The sequence below is a fragment of the Heteronotia binoei genome, chromosome 5 (assembly GCF_032191835.1).
Source record: "Heteronotia binoei isolate CCM8104 ecotype False Entrance Well chromosome 5, APGP_CSIRO_Hbin_v1, whole genome shotgun sequence".
Classification (NCBI taxonomy): Eukaryota; Metazoa; Chordata; class Lepidosauria; order Squamata; family Gekkonidae; genus Heteronotia; species Heteronotia binoei.
Genome location: NC_083227.1, coordinates 157,443,524 through 157,467,183, shown reverse-complemented (window position 1 = coordinate 157,467,183; position 23,660 = coordinate 157,443,524). Strand labels below are relative to the sequence as shown.

The 23,660-nt window shown below is 44.6% G+C and overlaps 1 protein-coding gene across 3 annotated transcripts in view; it reads left to right on the top strand.

Moving 5' to 3' along the window:
- Positions 1-23,660, top strand: part of TENM2 (teneurin transmembrane protein 2) — a 1,752,117-nt gene that overhangs the window by 1,215,698 nt on the left and 512,759 nt on the right. For all 3 annotated transcript variants that reach the window (XM_060240624.1, XM_060240625.1, XM_060240626.1), the window contains one exon: positions 1,792-2,026. In XM_060240624.1, the coding sequence (XP_060096607.1) occupies positions 1,792-2,026 (235 nt within the window). The remainder of the gene's footprint in view (positions 1-1,791; positions 2,027-23,660) is intronic.

The window sequence follows — 23,660 nt, the reverse complement described above, 5'->3', positions numbered from 1 at the left end:
GCGTATGCACTAATGTTTTAAAATTATGTCTTAAATTAACTTACTGTTGAATGGGGAACTTATTGCCATACTCCGTTGTTCTATATGAGTATAGATCAATCTGTGAACGCTTTGTTTTCCTTCGTCATTTGATTCATTAAATACAAAATGTATTTTCAAGTTGTTAAAAATAAACATACATCAATATAATTACAATTTTGCTAATGCTACTTTTTCTAATTATTGTTCTCTAGAAATTACAAATTAGTGTAATGATTAAACATGCAATTAATACCTCACTTGCCTGATATGTTTGTTTTCTTATATTGTTTTCCATTCATTTTAGTCTTAAATAATGCATGAATATAAGAAAAATATGATAAATTATCTAGGCATTTGTGTTCATTATTGGAAAGGAGATTGTAATAAAGTACAATCTTCTTGTTTAGATGGCTATGTGCTTATAAATGCTTCAGTTTATATTGTAGAGGATAGTCACATATTAAATAGATTCAGGGAAGCAGTCTTAAGGTCCAATTCATGTTTCACCAGGGTCATGTGGGAGCTACTGCTTCTACATGGGGCCAGGGTCCTCTGATAATGTGATGGTATGGGATGTTATGTACCTTATCCAAATAAATTGCTTCCCAAACCAGAATTGCTGATCCTCATGGGAAGATGGCCCTTTAGATAACCTACATGATATCCCCCTTACAACTATTGCTGAAGTGTGTAATCATACCTTAGGACATTGGTTCCCAAATTATTCTGGGCGCTTATGAATTAGAATTAAGGAAATTACTGTTACTGTAAAGAGGGACAGCTCACATCTTATTATTCGCATATGACCATTATTGCTATAGAGTGGAATGCTTCCAAAAGAATGGAAGAAGATATTCTTTAGAATGCAATTCTAAATTTATTTGCTTGAAGCTAATCTGAGGCTTGCAGCCTGCAACGACGCTGCTAGGCTACTTTAGCCTGGTTTGCCTCCTAGGAAGGAGAGAGTCGGGCTCACCCGTTTGGGCGCGCAATGCTGTGGGCGGGGCCTGGCTGTTTTAACGGCCAGACCTCCGCCCTTCCTGGCAGTCCTGCGGACGATCGGCCCTCCCGCCCACCCTGTATGTTATGTAGGTGATTGCTGGTTGCCTCATTTGGGGGGCCGGGTAGGAATTTTTTGCGCTCCAGCTGATTGGCAGTTGCTGGGGTGTGTTTTTTGCCTATGGATTGTGGAATTGGCTATCAGGAGGTGCTGTGAAATAGGTGGTCACTTTAGTTGGCAGGTTTTTGGGGTTAAGGGCACTATGCGGCTAGGGGAGGACTGTGAAGCATCCCCCTTTTGGGGAATTAGGGGTCTGGCATGATCAACCTTGGGGTTTGGTGAGCCGGGGTGTGGAGAATGCAGACTGTCCTGGAGGCTTGATTAGAGGGTGCCTTCCGTCGAGACGTGTATCTGGGTTCAGGCCCTCTGGTGCGTGCCTCCCTGCTGGGCCTGCCTAGCGGGAGCTGAGTCATACAGCTCCGGCTGGGGGGCTGGGTCTCTCGCCCGTTAATGGCAGGGGAGCGGTCACGGTGACCCCTAGCCCCAGCCAGGCCACTGGTTGGGTGTCCTTGCCGTTTATTATGATGTTTAATAAAGCGGCCCAATTTTATACCAATGTATTGTGTCTGACTCTTTATTCCAACCTTGGGGGCAAACTCCACTTAAGTATGTGAACTTATTTAGGAGTTTAGGATTAATATGCCAGGCACTTTGCTGTTGGAAATACTGGGTAACCCAGGAATATTTATTATTTCCATTTTCCTTTTCAGGCCCTTCAAATCATCACAGCCAGTCAACTTTGAGACCACCTCTCCCACCGCCTCACAACCATACTCTGTCTCATCATCACTCCTCTGCCAACTCCCTCAATAGAAACTCCCTCACAAATCGGCGGAACCAGATTCATGCACCAGCTCCTGCACCAAATGATTTGGCAACCACTCCTGAATCTGTTCAGTTACAAGACAGCTGGGTGCTTAATAGTAATGTGCCACTTGAGACCAGGTAAGTTATAAAGAAAAGGATGACCGTTTGTGAATTTTATTGAAAACCACAACGCATCATATGTTTGACAAGCCAGACGGTACATGAGCCTAGTTAACTGAGACGCTATATTAAAGATAACCGATTACTTTTTATATATTATTAGATCAACCTCTGTGACTACCGTATGGAATTCTGGACTTACATTTACAGGGGTTTTTTTGGGTGGGGAGGATTGTGAACATCAAGTGCTGCGTTTCATTTCTAACTTGGTCAACTTATTCCTGTTAACTTTGGCTCTATTTGAATACCTATTTATTCTTCGGGCAGCTCTTGTGTACCCAGCTAATAGAATTTATGTCGCATATTTCATGCCAAAGCACAGGAGGATGTTATAAGAGTATATTGACTAAGTATTGCTGATAAATTATGCATTGGGCCCTTCCTGAAGTAATAAACAGACTCATTTGAAATTAAGTGTTTGGGGAGACCTGGAGAAACAATCTGTGAGTCGAGACTGACAGAACTCTCATTTTAATTTATATTGCATCCAACGTGCAGGCTTACTTAAATCCCTCCTGTACACACTGTTGGTTTGATGCCTGTGGGGCAAACAGTCATGTTTTAAAAGGTGCCGTGCTTGTTATCTGGTAACACAAGGAAAAACTTTCTGAAATGCGTTTTTTTTTTCTAAATGCTCCCTACTGTTAAAATATTTTTTTTTATTTTATCTTTTTTTTCTTGTTTTATTAAAGTTTAGCTTGAGGGAATGAAGGTTCTTCATAACCCTCGTTGATAACGCTGAAGTTTCTTCTTCATCGAATCCCTAACTTACCCGCTCTTCCTGTTCAGATCCTTGTCACTCTTTCTGGCTTTCACTTCCACATGAATGGCTTCCCACTAGGTCCAAACATTCTTAGCAGCATTATTCTAGTTGCATTAGTCCCTAGGGTTGCCAAGTCCAATTCAAGAAATATCTGGGGACTTTGGGGGTGGAGCCAGGAGACTTTGGGGGTGGAGCCAGGAGACATTAGGGGTGGAGCCAAGATCAAGGCTGTGACCAGCATAATTGAACTTCAAAGGGAGTTCTGGCCATCACATTGTAAGGGATGGCACACCTTTTCAATTCCTTCCTCCCATAGGAAATAATGGATAGGGGCACCTTCTTTTGGGGCTCATAGAATTGGACCCCCTGGTCCAATCTTTTTGAAACTTGGGGGGTATTTTGGGGAGAGGCACTAGATGCTATACTGAAAATTTGGTGCCTCTACCCCAAAAACAGCCCTCCCAGAGCCCCAGATACCTGCGGATCAATTCTCCATGATTTTCTATGGGAATAAATCTCCATAGGGAATAATAGAGTTCCCAGCAGACATTTCCCTCCCCCCCCCCGCTTTCTGATGACCCTGAAGCGGGGGGAGGGTCTCCAAACCGGGGGATCCCCTGCCCCCACCTGGGGATTGGCAACCCTATTAGTCCCCCACACATGTCCTATTTGGATGGATTTAGGTGGATGTGATATATCCCTGGTATACAATATAAGTATGATTGGAATAAGCTAGATGTTGGAGGTATAGTATTCAGTCAGCAGCCTGAGTCATTCTTGGGATATAATAAGATGTCACGGTAGCAGCTAAGGCTTCCAGGCCTGTGCTTGGCAATCCTGGGAGCTTCTGGGGGTGAAGCATGGGGGTGTCATGAGTGCTGATGTCAGGATGTCATTTCTAGCTGAAATTTGGAAGTGACATCATGCTGCTCTAGGATTCGGGGAGATTCTATGGAAAGTGGATTTCCCTCTAATAGGGCGTTTTCGCACTCACCTCCAGCCGGCGCGACCCCCCTCTTCACCGCACAGGATCTGTGTGGATTTCGCACTAAATGCCGCGGAGCAGCCGGAAGAGCCGGAAACTCCCGTCGCAAAAGCCGCGCAAACGGAAACTGCTTTTTGGCGGTTTACGTTTGAGCGGCTTTTGCGCCGGGAGCTTCCAGCTCTTCCGGCTGCTCCGCGGCATTTAGTGCGAAATCCGCGCAGATCCTGCACGGTGAAGAGGGGGCCGCGCCGGCTGAAGGTGAGTGCGAAAACGCCCATAGTGTTTCTGACAGATAGAGTAGCATGACATCACATCATCACACTAATCGCAGTGTTTTGGGTATTCTCTCCCCCCCGCCCCACAGGCTTAGCAGCTAGAAAGGTTGAGGGGGGTTGCCAGTTGTAGCTCTTTTGCCATAGTGGGAGACCTGATAACCCTAAATGGCCGCTGAAGAGAAAGGACACCATTTTATATAGCTAGAATAACGGAAATTCAAATGCTCACTGCAGGCAAATGCTAACATGACTAGTTTCGATGCAGTTGTAAAACTGAGTCAAGCAAAACTAGAGATTAAAAATGACCATGATAATATTTTGTTGCAATGCAGGAACTTTTAGATTAAATAAGGCAACATACACATCTAGTTGCGACCTTGTTAGAGAATGAAGAGAGAAGTTTGGGTATTTACATGGATAAAGAAATTCAGATTAGCAAATCATGTTCTGAGAAATTCGGCCAACATCAAAAACTTGGCGGCTGCTGTCTTGTGTCTTTGACTAGGCTTGCTATCTCCCAGGTTCCGGGGGGGGGGGGGGATGTCTGTTTTGCAGGCTCCTTCCCACCCCTAGTCAGCTGGGCAGCGAGGGGAAGCCCCGCTCCAACAGCCGCAATGTGCCTTTCCACTTCTGAAGGCTTAAGAAGATGCTTGGAAAGGCTTACTTTTTAGATGGTGTGTCTGTACCTTTAAATCTGTAGAGGCCAGGCTGAATGGGGGCAGGGTGAGCCCGCAGAACAACATGGCAGCTGTGAAAGCAACCCAGACCCTCATTTGTTTTACAATCTTTTCAAAGGTCGTTTGCATAGTAAAGGGTAAACTGGAACCTTTGGTTTCCCTGTGTTAATCCGAAGAACTTGGAACTTCTGCAACTCATGAGTAAATTGCCCCAGTGAGACCACACAAGTATGGGATTGCAAACTGCTTATTTCTACCACCTCTCACAGAGAGGGGGAGAGAGAGAGAGAGAGAACGAACAGGGGATGTGTATCGGCTTGGGAATGAGGAAAAGACTGTATTCAGGGGAACTGCACTGCTGTATTTTTTCTTATTTATTTTAGGGAATGTGAAAGTCTCCTGGCTTCACCCCCAAAGTCCCCAGATATTTTCTGAGTTAGACTTGGCAACCCTATATGTAACTGAGTAAAGTTTTCCTTGAGGGCAGCAGTTAAAGGCCAAAGTCTGATGGGTGGACATGATACCATGCTTGTGCTGTAAAAGTCTGTAAAGTTGTTCTGAAGTGTACTTGTGGCAAAATATAAATCTTTCACGTATAAAGTTGAAGGATATTCACTTCGGGAGTGGAGGAAAATACCCAGCAGTTCATGGGCTAATCCTTTTCTTTGTGAAACACAAAGGATTCCCTCTCCCCCCCCCCCACTAAATGCCAGCGGCGTTGAGTAGTTCTGCGACTTCCAAACAAAAATGCATAGCTTCTAGCGGATGTTTTGTAGCATCCTACAGCACATGGCCCATAAAGAGCTTGTGTGAGGTTGAGAATAGGAGCCAAAGGAAAAAAGACTATCAGAAACTGGAGGCAACCACAGACACGATAAGTGCTGTGGACTCTGCTGTTGAATCCCTCAGAGCATATTTCTTTGAGTCAAGAAGGTTTTAAGGGATAAGAATGTTCTGGCCAGCTTCCCAGGCCCTGTGTTTTCCTGCCAAATTTGTTGAGAATAAGTCAGCTACAATTTGTAGCTTAATCTTGGGTAGTATTGTGGCTCTGGCACTTATTGCTAAGAACGGCACTGATGAAAAATCTTGATCCTGTTTTTGGACACACTGAACCTTCCAGATTTCTCAGTGTTACCATTTTCTAAAATTAGATTGCAAAGAATGATAAAGCATCCGGCTATTTCTGAACATTGTTGACTTTCAGTCTGCTATCAACAGACACAGCATAAATAAAGATTTAGCTGTGAACTTGGCCAGTGGCCATAGAATTCATTCTGTACTCTATGCACTGTACGGGCCCTGCGATGTTTAGACCAATTCCGCAGGGCCTGTAAGACCTACCTCTTCAAAATAGCCTTCACCTAACACCGAGCCAAGAAAGTCTCGCTGGACATGTTTTAGCCACTGAATTTTATTAAAGACCTAAGTTATAGCACCACAATGTTAATTTTAATACAAGTTGTTAATGATTTAATGATGATTTTATAATTGTAATTACTATGTATGGTTTTATTGTATATTACATTCATATGTTGTGAGCCGCCCTGAGCCTGCCCTGGCGGGGAGGGCGGGATACAAATAAAAAGTATTATTATTATTATTATTATTATTATTATTATTATTATTATTATTATTATTATTATTATTATTATTATTTCCTAGAGGCGTGTACGAAACTCTTCTTGTTCACAGACTGGATCCTGTTATTGTTTTAGGGATCAGAGGGGGCATTTTCGCACTCACCTTCAGCCGGCGCGACCCCCCTCTTCACCGCGCAGGATCTGCGCGGATTTCGCACTAAACGCCGCGGAGCAGCCTTTTGCGCCGGAAACTCCCGGCGCAAAAGCCGCTCAAACGGAAACCGCCAAAAAGCAGTTTCCGTTTGAGCGGCTTTTGCGCCGGGAGTTTCCGGCGCAAAAGGCTGCTCCATGGCGTTTAGTGCGAAATCCGTGCAGATCCTGCGCGGTGAAGAGGGGGGTCGCGCCAGCTGAAGGTGAGTGCGAAAACACCCAGGGTGTAGTCCTAAACTAATGTACTCAACAGTATATTTTATCAAAATATTGACATTGCAACTTGAATTTCTGCCCAAATGAATGGAATTAGGATTACAGCAAGAAACCAGGTGCAGAACTTGAAAATTTGAAAATGTTATGACCATTTCCTCATTTAACAAATTGGACTATATTTTACCTATGTCTACCATACAAACTGTTGTTTGTATAAATTGTTTTTTCTCTATTTATTAGAAGTACTTAGACATACTGCCATTGGAAAAAAAAATTTAATTATTATTCATTTGTATAATTACAATGCAGAGGCAGACAGACAACGTCAAACCGCCATTGATTGTCTCTTGCCTTAAAAACCCTACAGGGTTGCCATAAATCAACTGTAACTTTTTGGTACTTTCCGCCACCGTAATTAGAATATTGTGTCTAAATCCTCTGCTTCTATTGGAGCGTTGGAGCTCTGTTTAATAAAAGGGAATATCACACCTAAATTGAAAAAGCAGCCCTGTGCATGCAATAGAGTGTGTATGCAAAATTCTCTTCTTCACTGAGGTGAATGCGGGAGGCACAGATGTTTTCTGTTTACATTGGCACTTTATATCCCAGGACACTGGCTTTCTTAGAATGGTCCAAGGGAGATGGTCCTTGGATGTGTACCTTAACTTCATTTTCAGTTGTTTTGTGGACTAGCCTTTAATATCAAATAAATAACAAGCTGTTGAGTTTTCCTTTCATTATTTATTCTTATAAAACCACGGCTAATAAAATAATGTTTTGATAAAGATCTTGTGGGAACAAATGGCAGTGTCCTGCACAGGTTTTAAAGAGGTTCTCGTAAAATACTACATTCTTAACTTTTCAACATAGTTTCCTAAGATTGTAGTAGAGTCATTTTGAGACTGGGTTGTCGTTTGCCTTCTTTTCTAAGACTAAACAAATGGCATGAATTGATAACATGCTTCAGCATTAGAATAATGAAAATACGATGTTTCTGGGTGTTCTTTCAAAGTTTCCCCCTCAGTTTTGGTAAAACTGTCAGTCAGTTCCAGTTCTTTAAAATTATTCTGTGCTTTGTCCCCTTCTTCCACAGTAATTGTGGCCTGTAACTTATTTTGTTATCAGCAGAAGCAAGAAACAACTGGATCATTTCATATGAGGTCCTCTTTTATGACTTTACCTCACTGTGCGGACAATCTGCTCCCAGCTAACCGCAGGCTGTTCAGATTGCACTGCCCTTTACTTGCGCTGTTTTCTTAGTCGTCTTTGAAATGTGACATTTTTATTAATCTCAGTATTGGGGTTCCTCAATTTACAACCTGCGCTGCTCATCTATTAGAAAGAGCAGGTTGCTACTTTGAGCTTTTCTTCCCATGTTAACTCAATAATACAGTTGTTCATAGAACTCTTCTCCAGCCATCTATTTATTTATTTTTATTTATTTATTTTATTCGATTTATATCCCGCCCTACCCCACCGAGGCGGGCTCAGGGCGACTTACAACACGAAAAGCTAACAAAATCAATTTAAAATACATTAATAATACATTAATAATTATAATTATACAATAAAATACATAAAATACATATAAAATACATAAAAACACGTAAACTCACTTCAGTATGTATGTGTTCCCTATGGTTGCCAGCTCCAGGGTGGGAAATACCTGGACACTTGAGGGGGGTGGAGCCTGAGGAGGGAGGGGCTTCAGTGGGGCAGAATGCCACGGAGTCCACCTTCCAAAGCAGCCATTTTCTCCAGGCCAACTAATTTCAGTTGCTTTGAGATCACTTTTCCTGGGAGATCTCTGACTCCAGCCACCACCTGAAGGTTGGCAACCCTTGAAGAAGATGCCTTTGAAGAGTGACACTGTGACTGAACCTCTGAACCTCCGGCCCACATTCCCTGACCCAGCGCTGCATTTCCTGGGGCAGGAGGGCTAGGAACCTCTCCAGGATCACCAGGTCCACCATCTGCTTCTTGGAGCAATCTAGCGTTTGCTTTTGCAGACTCTTCCGAATTATGGCAGTTATGAAACACTAGGAATAAGGCCCGATGTGGGAAAAAATACAACGGGCTCTAGAAGGAGGCTCTGGGCAAATGCCTGCCATCCTTGCTGTCTTCCCACCCACCCAAATGAAGGCATTAACCTCCCCCCACTTCAAGCGGAGCTTATCTCTGCTATCTAGAGAGTTGTAAACTGGAGTGATCTCCAGTCGTTCCCTAGGAGGAAATGGCATTGTACCTGTCTGAGGATCCACCCCTCAAACTCCACCCCTTAAATATCCAGGAATTCCCTAACCTGGAGTTGGTAACCTATCTCCTTCCCTTTATCTGCCCCTCTGACTTCAGCTTTCCATCTCCTTCCCCCTCCCTGCAGCTTCTACATAGGCTCTTTCTCTACAGTGGAGGGTGGGGAACCAAAGCAGCTTACATAATTCTCTTCTGCCCCCTTTGAACTGAACAACAACCCTGTGAGGCAGGTTAGGCTGGAAGCCTGTGACTGGTCTGAAATCAGTCAGTCAGCTTCCACAGCAAGGACCTGGATCCAGCATACCCCACTCTGAAGCCCTAACTCCTATGCCCTCCTCAAAGTCCACCACAGAATCTCCAGGAATTTCCCATCCACCCAAGTGAAGGCATTCACTCCCCCCCCCACCTCAAGGTGAGCTGATCTCTGGCATCTGGAGAGCCGTTGTAATTCTGAGTGATCTCCGGTCCTCACCTGGAGATTGGCAACAGTGTTCCCAGGAGGAAATTGATGGTTTGGAGTCTATGGCATTGTACTTCTCTGCGGTCCCACCCCTCCTCAAACCCTGCCCTCTCCAGGTCCAGGCCCTTAAATCTCCAGGAATTTCCTAAGCTGGAGTTGGCAACCCTATCTCCTTCCTTTTATCTGCCCCTCTGACTTCAGCTTTCCATCACTTTTGCCCTCCCTGCAGCCTCGATATAGGAAATTAGTCATTCTTCACAGTGAGGGGGGAACCAAAGCAGTTTACATCATTCTCTCCCCCCATGTGATCTGAACAACAACCCTGTGAGGCGGGTTAGGCTGGAAGTCTGACTGGTTTGAAATCAGTCAGTTTCCACAGCGAGGACCTGGGTCCGGCAGACCCCACTGAAGCCCTAACTGCTATGCCCTACTCAAACTCCACCACAGAGTCTCCAGGAATTTCTCACCAACCTGGAACTGGCAGCCGTAGTCAGCACTGGGCCCAATGAGTTCTGCCTCAGAGGCCTGTAGTGAGACCTTTCAGACCAACAGTCCATTCTGTCATGTGAGCCCACTGTAGCCTAATTGGAATAGAAAGAGTGAAGAGCATTGGCAGGCGGAAAGGGCCCCTCCCTTCCTTTTGCCTCAGTTGAAGAGAAGGAACCCTGCTGTTTTCTCATGAGCACAGGCCCATAGCTGGGGGGGTGGTCTGGGGTGCCAGGTACCACAAATTTCCCCCCTGTTTTATGCCCTCGCACCTCCTTGCCCACTCTCAGACAGACTACAACAGGCCCTGTCAGCAGAGAACTGTCTCCCTCGAAGGTCAGTGGGCTTATGCTGGAGTTATTGCCTGATGGGGCTGGGTGGAGGGTGGGGAGAGCAGAATCAGCCAATGGCACGGCAGAGACGGTGTGAGTCAATCCTGTGCAAGCCACATCTAACAAATGAAAACCCTCAGAATTGCCACCACGGTTGGGCTTTTATTTATATAACTGATGCTCTCCCTTGTTAACGCAAAATTATACATTTAAGTATATGGAACCCCATCTCCAGCCATCTAGTGTTCAGTTTCGCAAACTCTAGGGAACTATAACAGTATTTTCTTGGAAGTAGGGTGTTTCCCATGGGAAAACAAGCATATCCTTAATTATGTTTATGCAAATATGACACTAAGATTTTGTTTGTTGCTTCTTCCGTAGTTTGTTTCTATACTATTAGGCATATAAGAGTTTTTCATTTTATATATTGTTTGTTTGCTGTCTGTTTGAAACTATCTTTCTGTTTGTAAAACAATCACATATTTGAGTTTCGGCATGTTACCTTATTGTGTGCTGCTAGGGTTGCCGAGTCCAATTCAAGAAATATCTGGGGACTTTGGGGGTGGAGCCAGGAGACATTAGGAGTGGAGCCAAGATCAAGGCTGTGACAAGCATAATTGAACTCCAAAGGGAGTTCTGGCCATCACATTTAAAGGGCCATCTCCAGCCATCTAGCCATCACCTTTTCAATTCCTTCCTTCCATAGGAAATCATGAAGGATAGGGGCACCTTCTTTTGGGGCTCATAGAATTGGACCCCCTGGTCCAATCTTTTTGAAACTTGGAAGGTATTTTGGGGAGAGGCACTAGATGCTTTACTGAAAATTTGGTGCCTCTACCCCAAAAAACAGCTCCCCCCCAGAACTCCAGATACCCGCAGATCAATTCTCCATGATTTTCTATGGGAATAAATCTCTATAGGGAATAACAGAGTTCCCAGCAGACATTTCCCTCCCCTCCCCCCACTTTCTGACGACCCTGAAGCCGGGGGAGGGCCTCCAAACTGGGGGATCCCCTGCCCCCACCTGGGGATTGGCAACCCTATGTGCTGCACAGTTACAGCATATTGAGGTAAATAATGAGTTCGAGCATGTCACCTTATTGCCGTACTTCTGCCACCAGACATTTAGATAAAGATACAAATTTGCAGAGTGGGAAAGTCATATTCCATTTTTGAGACAACACTGCTTTTGGCGAGATTCGTCATGAAGGCAATAGTGAGAGTACTATCGCTTTACGGTACAAGTTTAAATCATTCATGTGCATGTTTTAGTCTTCTTTGTTGAGGAAACCATACATGGTGGTCTTTACAGATGCCAATCAAAATGCATAATGGCTAATAAACGAGGGTAACCCAAAAGCTATTATAGATTTCCTTTGAAAGAGTATTTGTCAAAGACTGCACAATGTCCTAATGCCACTTCTGATGCTTGGTGTTATTTATATTGGTATGAATTAAGTCTACATTACTGTAATTAGCAATACTTTAGTAGGGAGAGAAAGAGAAAGTTTAAATAGCAAGATCAATTAGGGCTATTCTTGAGCACTGCAAGAATGTTTTCCTTCTATTTGCCAGCTATCGATAGGCTGTGTATTTTTAAACGTTTGTGTCTTTTCTCCAGGCTAAGACAATTGGCAGAAACATACTTCTATGTTTCCAGAATGGTGTTTCACTTGTAATGTCAAAATGACACAAGCTTTCATTGAAATACTGAATAGCAGCACCATTTCTTTCCTTTGGGGTACAAGTAATAAAGGAATATTGGCAGCATGTATGTTTAAGGATCTATTTTGAGGAACTGGCTTTAAAATTATAGTAACTAATTTAGTCCTATGCTGATGGACTAGTTTTCTGCTCAGGTCAGTATTCGGTTTATAACAATGACTGCAGTAAATTAGAAGTTTCTTTGCTGTACTTTATCTGCATGCATAATTCCCGTCACACTGTTTATTACATTTAGATAGCAATCCTAAAGAGATCAAGGTCAGAATCAAATCTATTCCGTGGGATTTATTCTCACGACAGTGCTCTTAGGAAGGTACGACTAGCTGCTACTAGTTGTATAACCCTCTTTCCATATTCCAGAGTTCCCCAGCCTTCTTGATATTGCAGACACCTTTGGAATTTTTACTCAGGGTAGTAGGCACGACCTACTGGAGGCAGAACCAACTCCAAATTAGTGAGATTATGCATAACTCTAGTAACTATTAAACGTTTCAGGCCAAAGCTCTGCTTAACAATGCCTTTTAAAGGAAAACATACTGTTATAAAATATTGTCTGGCGTTCACACAGTTTACCTTCAGTCACACAGTTGAAGACCTTTGTGCTGTAATGCCAAAGCGATACTTTAAAAAAAAAAATCTGTGTAGGCAATTAGATCTCTGGTGTCCAGTTAGAAGCCTTATTGGGCCAAAGCCCCCATCTGGCTGTGCCCACTTACTAAGGACACTGGGTGGGTTCATCCTACGACCTAATGAGCATCCTAAGGCCCTGGTGCCCACTGAAGCCATTTTCAGTACTTGTTGAGAGTTAGGAAAGCTACAGCTCAATATGAGCTTAGGCTAGCAAGAGATGCTATTATGTTCAAAGTGAGAAAAAAGCAAGGACATGGTAGGCCTCTTCTGGGAACTGGAAAAGTGAAATCGTAACAGGCGATGAAGAAAGGGCAGAACGGCTCAGTTCCTACTTTTCTCAGTTCTTGTGAGGGAAACGGTGCTTGACATGGCAAAAACTGAACACATGATGAGGGAAGGGAGTTGAAGCCTAAGATCTGCATGGGTGGTGTAGTACATAAGCACCTAGTTTCTTTAAATGTAACTAAGTCTTTAGGGCCAGATGAATTGCATCCAAGAATACTACAAGAACTTGTGGATGTAATTTATGAGCCTCTGTCTCTTATTTTTGAGAATTCTTGGCAAAAGGATGAGGTGCCGGAAGATAGGAGGCAGGCAAATGTTGTCCCCATCTTCAAGAAGGGGGAATAGGAGGATCCAGGTAACTACTGACCTACATCTATACTTGGAAAAGTTTTCGAGCAAATAATCAAACAGTCAGTCCCTAGAAGATTTCGAAAGGACAGCTGTGATCACTAAGAACCAGCATGGGTTTCTCAAGAAGTGTCAGACTAACCTGATCTCTTTTTCTGAGAAATTTACTACCTTGCTGGATCAAGGGAATGCTATAGGCATAGTTTATCTTGATTTCAGTAAGGCTTTTGATATGGTGCCACATCATATTCTTGTTGATAAGCTGGTAAAACATGATTTGGATCCTGTTACTGTGAGGTTGATCTGTAACTGGTTGACACATCACACCTAAAGAATGCTTATGGGTGATTCCTTGTCCTCTTGGAGAGGAGTGACAAGTGGAATGCCTCAAGGATCTGTCCTGGGGCCTGTTTAGTTCAACATCTTCATAAATTATTTGGATAAAGGAATAGAGAGAATGCTTATTAAATTTGCAGATGACACTACATTGGTAAGGGTCAGAGTCAGGATAGAAGATGATCTTGATAGGCTGGAAAACTGGTCTAAAACAAATAAAATGTAAAGTTTGCATTTAGGTAGGAAAAATCAAATGCATTATTATCGGATGTGGGAGACTTGGCTCGGCAGTAGTATGTGCAAAAAGAATGTACGGGTCTTACAAACACTGAACATGAGTCAGCGGTGTGACGTGGTGGCTAAAAAGGCAAATGTGATTTAGGGCTATATCAACAGAAGTATAGTGTCCAAATCAAATGAAGTGATGGTATTGCTTTACTCTGCTGTAGTTAGACCTCATCTAGAGTATTGTGTTCAGTTTTGGGCATCACAATTTAAGAAGGATATAGACAAGTTGGAACATGCCCAGAGGAGGGCAATAAAGACAGTGAGGAGTCTGGAGACCAAGTCCTATGAGGAAAGGTTGAAGGAGCTGAGTATGTTTAGCCTGAAGATGAGACAACTGAGAGGTGATATGATCACCATCTTCAAGTACTCGAAGGGCTGTCATATAGCGGATGGTGCAGAATTGTTTTCTTTTGCCCCAAAAGCTTAGACCAAAACCAACGGGTTGAAATTAAATCAAAGAGTTTTCAGCTCAACATTACAAAGAACTTCCTGACAGTTAGAGTGGTTCCTCCGTGGAACAGGCTTCTTTGGGAGGTGGTGGGCTCTCCTTCCTTGGAGTTGTTTAAGCAGAGGCTAGATGGCCATCTGACAGCAATGCTGATTCTTTGAACTTAGCAACCAAAACCGGGACCACGGAGGTTTTACTGTCTTAAGACGGTCCCAAGAAGAAGAGTCTCTGAACTCGAAACAATATCGGACTGGTCTTGTATATTGTCGGACTTATCTTACAGCTCCAATTTTTTTCTATAGCACATTGTTCCATTATACAGTAGGAGCGGCGTGTGCTTTTGGCTCCGGAGGGATTTTGTGATGTATAATATTGTTTGTTTATCACTGTAATCGCTGTGTCTGTTATTAGCAAATACTGGAAGTAGAAACAATGAGTAGTACTATTTATTTTTATGTTGCACGGAGAGGTTTTGAGGTGATTCTTTGAACTTAAGCAGACCATGAGAGGGAGGGCAGAAAGGGTTGCATCAGTGCTTCGTTTTCATGGCCCTTTCATACACGCCCAAGGAAATGCTGATCAGAGCTGGTTTGGTGTGGAGAGCTGGTTTGGTGTAGTGGTTAAGTGTGCGGACTCTTATCTGGGAGAACCGGGTTTGATTCCCGCCTCCTCCACTTGCACCTGCTAGCATGGCCTTGGGTCAGCCATAGCTCTGGCAGAGGTTGACCTTGAAAGGGCAGCTGCTGGGAGAGCCCTCTGCAGCCCCACCCACCTCACAGGGTGTCTGTTGTGGGGAAGGAAGGTAAAGGAGATTGTGAGCCGCTCTGAGACTCTTTGGAGTGGAGGGCGGGATATAAATCCAATATCTTCATCTACCTCACAGGGTGTCTGTTGTGGGGGAGGAAGGTAAAGGAGATTGTGAGCCGCTCTGAGACTCTTTGGAGTGGAGGGCGGGATATAAATCCAATATCTTCATCTACCTCACAGGGCGTCTGTTGTGGGGGAGGAAGGGAAAGGAGATTGTGAGCCATTCTGAGACTCTTCGGAGTGGAGGACGGGATATAAATCCAATATCTTCATCTACCTCACGGGGTGTCTGTTGTGGGGGAGGAAGGGAAAGGAGATTGTGAGCCGCTCTGAGAGTCTTCGGAGTGGAGGGCGGGATATAAATCCAATATCTTCATCTACCTCACAGGGTGTCTGTTGTGGGGGAGGAAGGTAAAGGAGATTGTGAGCCGCTGTGAGACTCTTCGGAGTGGAGGGCGGGATATAAATCCAATATCTTCATCTACCTCACAGGGTGTCTGTTGTGGGGGAGGAAGGTAAAGGAGATTGTGAGCCGCTGTGAGACTCTTCAGAGTGGAGGGCGGGATATAAATCCAATATCTTCATCTACCTCACAGGGTGTCTGTTGTGGGGGAGGAAGGTAAAAGAGATTGTGAGCCGCTCTGAGACTCTTCAGAGTGGAGGGCGGGATATAAATCCAATATCTTCATCTACCTCACAGGGTGACTGTTGTGGGGGAAGAAGGTAAAGGAGATTGTGAGTCGCTCTGAGACTCTTCGAAGTGGAGGGCAGGATGTAAAATCCAATATCTTCAATATCTTCTTCATCATCATCCATTTGGGATCAGGAAGCAAGTTTCTCCAGACCAGTTTGGTCAGGGACCCTGTAGGGTTTTGTGGGGGGGGGGGGTTCCCCTTGTTCTGGGCATGGAGCAGGGTTAACTTGGGGAGTGAGGGGAGGCGTTTGTGAATTTCCTGCATTGTGCAGGGGGTAGGACTAGATGAAACGAGAGGTGTCTTCCAACTCTATGATTTTAAGTCCACCGCAGGGATGCTGCTGCCGTTTTCTCTCTCGGTTTCATTGTGTTTACAAACAGTGCGAGGGCCTGATCCTGGTCAGGACAGTGGCAAGGGGAAAGGTGCATTATTTTCAGTGCCCCTCTTCTCCCTGACGTCATGGTTCTGATCGGGGTTGGGCTCCGACAGTGTGTGTAAATTCAGGAAATCCCAGCAAGAAAATGACATTGTCCCCTAGTTTGTCTTGTGGACAGCGTCACTGCTAGAGAAGTCTCAGGACAATGCATTTTGGGATACATTATTGTTTCATCATTTCAAATTCAGTAAAGTAAATTTTTGCAACGCATAAAAAAGCAGGGATGAGAACATCCAACCTTTTAGCTATTTGCAGTTATCTTCATAATTCGTATGAACATATGAAGCTGCCTTATACTGAATCAGACCCTCGGTCCATCAAAGTCAGTATTGTCTACTCAGACTGGCAGCGGCTCTCCGGGGTCTCAAGCTGAGGTTTTTCACACCTATTTGCCTGGACCCTTTTAGTTGGAGATGCCGGGGATTTAACCTGGGACCTTCTGCTTCCCTGCTCTACCACTGAGCCACCGTCCCTCCCTGTGTTTCAAACTGAGGTTTTCACACCTCTTTGCCTGGACCCTTTTAGTTGGAGATGCCGGGGATTGAACCTGGGTCCTTCTGCTTCCCTGCTCTACCACTGAGCCACCGTCCCTCCCTGTGTTTCAAACTGAGGTTTTCACACCTCTTTGCCTGGACCCTTTTTAGTTGGAGATGCCAGGGATTGAACCTGGGACCTTCTGCTTCCCAAGCAGATGCTCTACCACTGAGCCATCGTCCCTCCCCTAATTAATCGTCCCTCCCAGATGCTCTACCACTTAATGTTTTTAATCTCCTCCCAATATGATTTTATATGGTGTTTTTAATCTCCTCCCAATTTGATTTTATATGGTGCCTCTATCCAGATAAAACCTGAGTAAACATGAAGTTCACTGAGGTGAGCAATACACCTTGAAACTAAAGAGTGACTTGGTGTGATTGCATTAGGATATTATTGGTACAGAATGGAGCGGCCAGAGTATTGACTGGAGTGTTGACTGGGTTGTAGGGACTGTATCACTCCAGCCTTCCTCCATTTATACTGGCTCCCAATTTGCTTCTGGGCCCTCTTCAAGATGCTGGTATTGACCTTTAAAGCTGTATATGGCTTGGGACCAGCATAACTGGAGGACCACCTTTTCCCATATGATCCTGTACCTTCACTCTGGTCATCTTCAGAGGTCTGGCTTTGGATGCTCCCCACCACCTGAGGCTAGATGAGTGGCAGCCCAACCTTCTCAATCATGGTGCCAAAAACTCTTTGGAACTCTCCTTTACCAGGGAGATTCCTCTGTCTTCCTCTGTCATTCTCAGTAGATGATTTTTTTTTGTTTGCTTTGGTATGCTTCTGATAACTGTTATTGGGCCTCTCCCCTGGTTGTGGAGTGGCTGCATGTTTTTATTGAATTTATATATAAACTTAATCAGAATCAAAGGGAACTGATGTAAAAACATTTAACAGGAATATCCAAATGTCAAAACGATCAACAACTGCCTTGTTTCTGTAAACAAAAGAGCTTTAACCATTAGGGTTGCCATGTCCCATTCAAGAAATATCTGGGGACTTTGGGGGTGGAGCCAGGAGACATTGGGGGGTGGAGCCAAGATCAAGGCTGTGACAAGCATAATTGAACTCCAATGGGAGTTCGGGCCATCACATTTAAAGGGACAGCACACCTTTTCAATTCCTTCCTTCCATAGGAAATAATGGATAGGGGCACCTTTTTGGGGGGCTCATAGAATTGGACCCCCTGGTCCAATCTTTTTGAAACTTGGGGGATATTTTGGGGAGAGGCACTAGATGCTATACTGAAAACTTGGTGCCTCTACCCCAAACAACAGCCCCCCCAGAGCCCCAGATACCCGCAGATCAATTCTCCATGATTTTCTATGGGGATAAATCTCCATAGGGAATAATAGAGTTCCCAGCAGACATTTTCCTCCCCTCCCCCTGCTTTCTGACGACCCTGAAGCCGGGGGAGGGCCTCCAAACCGGGGGATCCCCTGCCCCCAACTGGGGATTGGCAGCCCTATTAACCATACATCTAAGCACCAGAAGGCAGGGAGACAATCAGTCCTCCCTAGACAGGTTTTTCCGGAGTCTCGGTGCCGCCACTGAAAATGTCATCCAGTTTACTCACCCTCCATCTCTGGTAGCAAGAGAACACTAAGTGAAAGCAATTCTTGCCATACCTTCTAACAGGCCACCTTAGGTAAAGGCCAGACAAGAAGCTGGGCCTTGAAGAAAGAAGGAAGCAGGTGTGCAGTACCCCCCCCCCCTTAAACTGTGACAGAAATATTTACAGGGTTTTCATGTGTCAGGCATAAATGCTGGCTTTTATGTGTCAGGCATTCAGCAACTAGCTTTTGTGTCACAGTATTTTAGTGGTGGGACAGCTTATCTCCCTTATTGAAACGTTTTGTCACTCAAGAAAGACATACTCTTCTGGAGATGTAAACAAGCCTGAGAGTTTTCCCTTCTCTTGGGGAGGTTTTGAAGTGTAACTCATTAATTAACATGAATAACGTTCATATTATCCTCATAAGAAAATTCCACTGAAGGGCAGTGTTAGTATTATTGATATTGCGACTAATAAAGTATGGCATGTCAGAAAACCATGGTTATTGTTGCAGTATACAGAAGGAACCTCACAGCTGTTTTTTTTTTTTTTTAAGAATCCTCCTTCCTCAAAAGTACAAGTACAGTTTAAGCTCAGGATAAACTACCTGAAGCTTATTGTTCCCCCCACCCACCCACATCTTACACAACGCATTAGTTTTTTTCTGATATTCACTGTCTGCATACATGCGTGCTTGCCATCTCATTGCATTCACCTTTGAAATTATTTTCATGACTAGGAATAAGAACCGTTGTGAAGAAAAATACAATGGACTCTAGAAAGAGGCTCTGAGTGAGTGACCCCCCAACCCTTGCTGTCTTCCCACCCAAGTAAAGGCATTCACTCCCCCCCCCCCCACACACACACCTCAAGGGAAGCTGATCTCTGACATCTGGAGAGCAGTTGTAATTCTGAGTGATCTCCAGCCCTCACCTGGAGATTGGCAACAATGGTTCCCCAGGGGGAAATGGCATTGTACCTGTCTGAGGTCCCATCAAACCCCATCCTCTGCAGGCTGCACCCCTTAAATCTCCAGGAATTACCTAACCGGAGATGGCGGTAACCATCAAAAAGCGCAAAGGAAAAAAGCCCAAAGGAAAAAAGCCCAAGGAAAGAAACCCATGGGTATAAATGCTCACAGGGAAAAAAGCTCCCATGGAAACATGCCCACATGGAAAGAAGCCCACATGGGAAAAGCCCATACTGAAAGAAGCCTCCATAGAAAAAAAGCCCACATGGAAAAATATGTAAAACACCATCGGTGTTTATAATTGTGGATAACCATTAATAATATTTTGTTGTTATTTTAGAATTAAAATAAGTCATATTCACATGCAACAAAAGGGACCGTTTTGTTATTTTTACATTGTTATTTTAGGATTAAAATATGCCCTATTCAAATGCAACAAGAAGCGATCGTAAAATTAAATACTTTAACTTTATCAATTCACAGTTCGTCAAACTTTTTAATGTTAATACATTGCGGTACACCCGGTGACCACGAGAAAAGACTATCTAACCCTAATAGTAAAAGCAACAATTATTTAACGACAACAATAACTCAGATATAATTCTTCATTGCAAATTAGCCAATCTCTTTAAGCAGCTAAGTTTATCTTCCACCTGCTCATATTGTTGCACAGAAGTGGCAACCATGTAATGTAGTGCCTTATATTTCCTCTTTCCTACCTCTAGGCAACCTGCCTGTCCATTAGCCAATGTTAGTTTGTGACAAGCCAGGTCTCTCTGCAATCCATCGAATAGAGACCACACACTGGGATGACTGAAATGAAACAAGGAATTAAGAGCATTCTATTATAGGTGCCCATGTTTTCAAACATTCAAACATTCTATTTCATTATGTTTCAAACATTCTATTATAGATGCCCATGTTCTTTTTTTTTTAAGTAAAATGTAAATACATCGTGGATATGGATTACCCACCTTGGCATGCCATGTGTGCAGTTGTTAAAACATATTTGTCACTTTATCAAAGGTGCCATCTCCATAGATGGTATCTTTGTTTAATTCAAGCACGAGATCTCTATCAACTAAAACCAGAATTCTGTCTGGATTTTTCCACACCGGAATCGTGAAGTATCAGTTGCCTATGCTTTTCAGGAATGTCAAAATGTATGGGTTTGGGGTTAGGCCCCCTGACCTGTGTGTAGCTTTCCTGGCTGGTATAACAGTGTTGGAGCAAAAGAAAGGAAAACGCATTAGCTGTATACCTTGAAAAGCAATGTAAATCCTTCAGCAAATGGCACGCACACACACCTGAAGTTACTGTATACTGCATCTGAATCTCAGCCCGTCAAGTGCAGGGCCTCCCACTCTGCAGTTTTCAGTTAAAGACTGGTCCCATCACCCACTACTGGGCCTTCCCTGGAAGTAGCAAAGGAATATACTTGGAACCTTCTGTATGCTAAACAGCTGCTAATCCTAGCTTAGGATCAGAATTCATACACCCCCACCACCACCAATTCCCCCGAACGCGTGTATCAGGGTAAATCTGAATAATAAATGACTCCCGTTGACCTCAAAATTGGTCCAACTTGTATTAGGCCTAGGGGACTGATATTGAGATTGGGAAACTATTCATTTATATCCCCTTTTCCTCCCCCAACAGAGTTTCAGAGCAGCTTACCCTTTCTCCTCTGCTTTATGACACCGCGACCCTACAAGGTAGGCACGGCCGGGGGGGCACAACTAGCCAAGGTCTCCCAAAAAGCCTCCATGGCTGAGCGAGGGATAGAATCTGTGTTTCCTGGACCCCAGTCTAACACTTTAACCGCTGCTTCATTCCTGCAGAAATGAACAAAATTGAGCCACCCGTTCTACCTCAAGTGAGCAGGGAACAATTGCCTCTCAGCTGAGTGGCCAGACGATTGCTCTACCTTTCAAGCTGTACTATAGCAGCCAGGTATAAAATAATCGGCTTCAATAGTGGTTTCGAGTGTGTGTGTGTGTGGAGGGGGAATCAGCTCTGTTCGACGCTGGGTGTACTTAATTCACTTGATTGCTACTTTAATAGAAGTGACGCACATCCACGCACATGGAATATTTGATGTCAGTGTGGAATTGTGTAGAACAATTTGGAAAACATGTGTGGCTAACCGTGAGAGAATAACCATGGCCCTCTGTAAACTTCTAGTAATTGTACAACATATGCGAAAGCAATACCTAGCTTTAGAGGAAATACCTTTTATATATAGGTATATTTACCGCTGTATGCGTGTCATTTTGTGATAGCAGACTTGACCACTGAGGAAGGCCTAGGAGGCTTAAACACTGATGGTCTATTGGTCCTCAGATATATTTGGCAATTGTGTATGTGGAACTTTAAGAAGATGAAGATATTGGATTTCTATCCCGCCCTCCACTCCGAAGATTCTCAGAGCGGCTCACAATCTCCTTTCCCTTCCTCCCCCACAACAGACACCCTGTGAGGTAGATGAAGATATTGGATTTATATCCCGCCCTCCGCTCCGAAGAGTCTCAGAGCGGCTCGCAATCTCCTTTCCCTTCCTCCCCCACAACAGACACCCTGTGAGGTAGATGAAGATATTGGATTTATATCCCGCCCTCCACTCCGAAGAGTCTCAGAGCGGCTCACAATCTCCTTTCCCTTCCTCCTCCACAACAGACACCCTGTGAGGTAGATGAAGATATTGGATTTATATCCCGCCCTCCACTCCGAAGAGTCTCAGAGCGGCTCACAATCTCCTTTATCTCCCTCCCCCACAATAGACACCCTGTGAGGTAGATGAAGATATTGGATTTATATCCCGCCCTCCACTCCGAAGAGTCTCAGAGCGGCTCACAATCTCCTTTACCTTCCTCTCCCACAACAGACACCCTGTGAGGTAGATGAAGATATTGGATTTATATCCCACCTCCACTCCAAAGAGTCTCAGAGCGGCTCACAATCTCCTTTCCCTTCCTCCCCCACAACAGACACCCTGTGAGGTGGGTGGGGCTGGAGAGGGCTCTCACAGCAGCTGCCCTTTCAAGGACAACCTCTGCCAGAGCTATGGCTGACCCAAGGCCATGCTAGCAGGCGCAAGTGGAAGAAGAAGAAGAAGATATTGGATTTCTATCCCGCCCTCCACTCTGAAGAGTCTCAGAGCGGCTCACAATCTCCTTTCCCTTCCTCCCCCACAACAGACACCCTGTGAGGTGGGTGGGGCTGGAGAGGGCTCTCACAGCAGCTGCCCTTTCAAGGACAACCTTTGCCAGAGCTATGGCTGACCCAAGGCCATGCTAGCAGGTGCAAGTGGAAGAAGAAGAAGAAGATATTAAATTTCTGTCCCGCCCTCCACTCTGAAGAGTCTCAGAGCGGCTCACAATCTCCTTTACCTTCCTCCCCCACAACAGTCACCCTGTGAGGTAGATGAAGATATTGGATTTATATCCCGCCCTCCACTCCGAAGAGTCTCAGAGTGGCTCACAATCTCTTTTACCTTCCTCCCCCACAACAGACACCCTGTGAGGTAGATGAAGATATTGGATTTATATCCCGCCCTCCACTCCAAAGAGTCTCAGAGTGGCTCACAATCTCCTTTCCCTTCCTCCCCCACAACAGACACCCTGTGAGGTGGGTGGGGCTGGAGAGGGCTCTCACAGCAGCTGCCCTTTCAAGGACAACCTCTGCCAGAGCTATGGCTGACCCAAGGCCATGCTAGCAGGTGCAAGTGGAGGAGTGGGGAATCAAACCCGGTTCTCCCAGATAAGAGTCCGCACACTTCACCACTACACCAAACTGGCTCTCCCTCTGTATATCAAAAGTGTGAACAGTCTAATATTTGGATCATGTCCCGTAACCTACTGTACCTTTGCTAAAGTGCACCAGAGTAATCATTTGTATTTTATAATAATTCCTGCTGACAGCTTGACCCACATATATCACCACCATGTCCTGTGTTGAGCCCCCCCCCCCCTTTTATGTGCTTGATCCTCATCAGTAGCAAACAGTTAGCATAATGTACAAATTATATTAGCCCTTTGGGAGAGAATATGCAACCCTCCACTGCGGTAAACAAGATGCTGTACCCGAGAGACTATTGTTCTTTTTGCTCTGCCACAGTGAACCTCTTATGCTTGTAATGTGGCCACTGCAGAACTAAGCAGGTAGAAGTCTGTCCCCTGCCTGGATGAGGGCCCTCTGGAGATGTGTCCATGGGATTTTATAAATTTCCACCATCGGCAGTGGGCAGACAAGATGACCTGTATGGCCCCTTCTCCCTAAGAGGCGGAGGACAT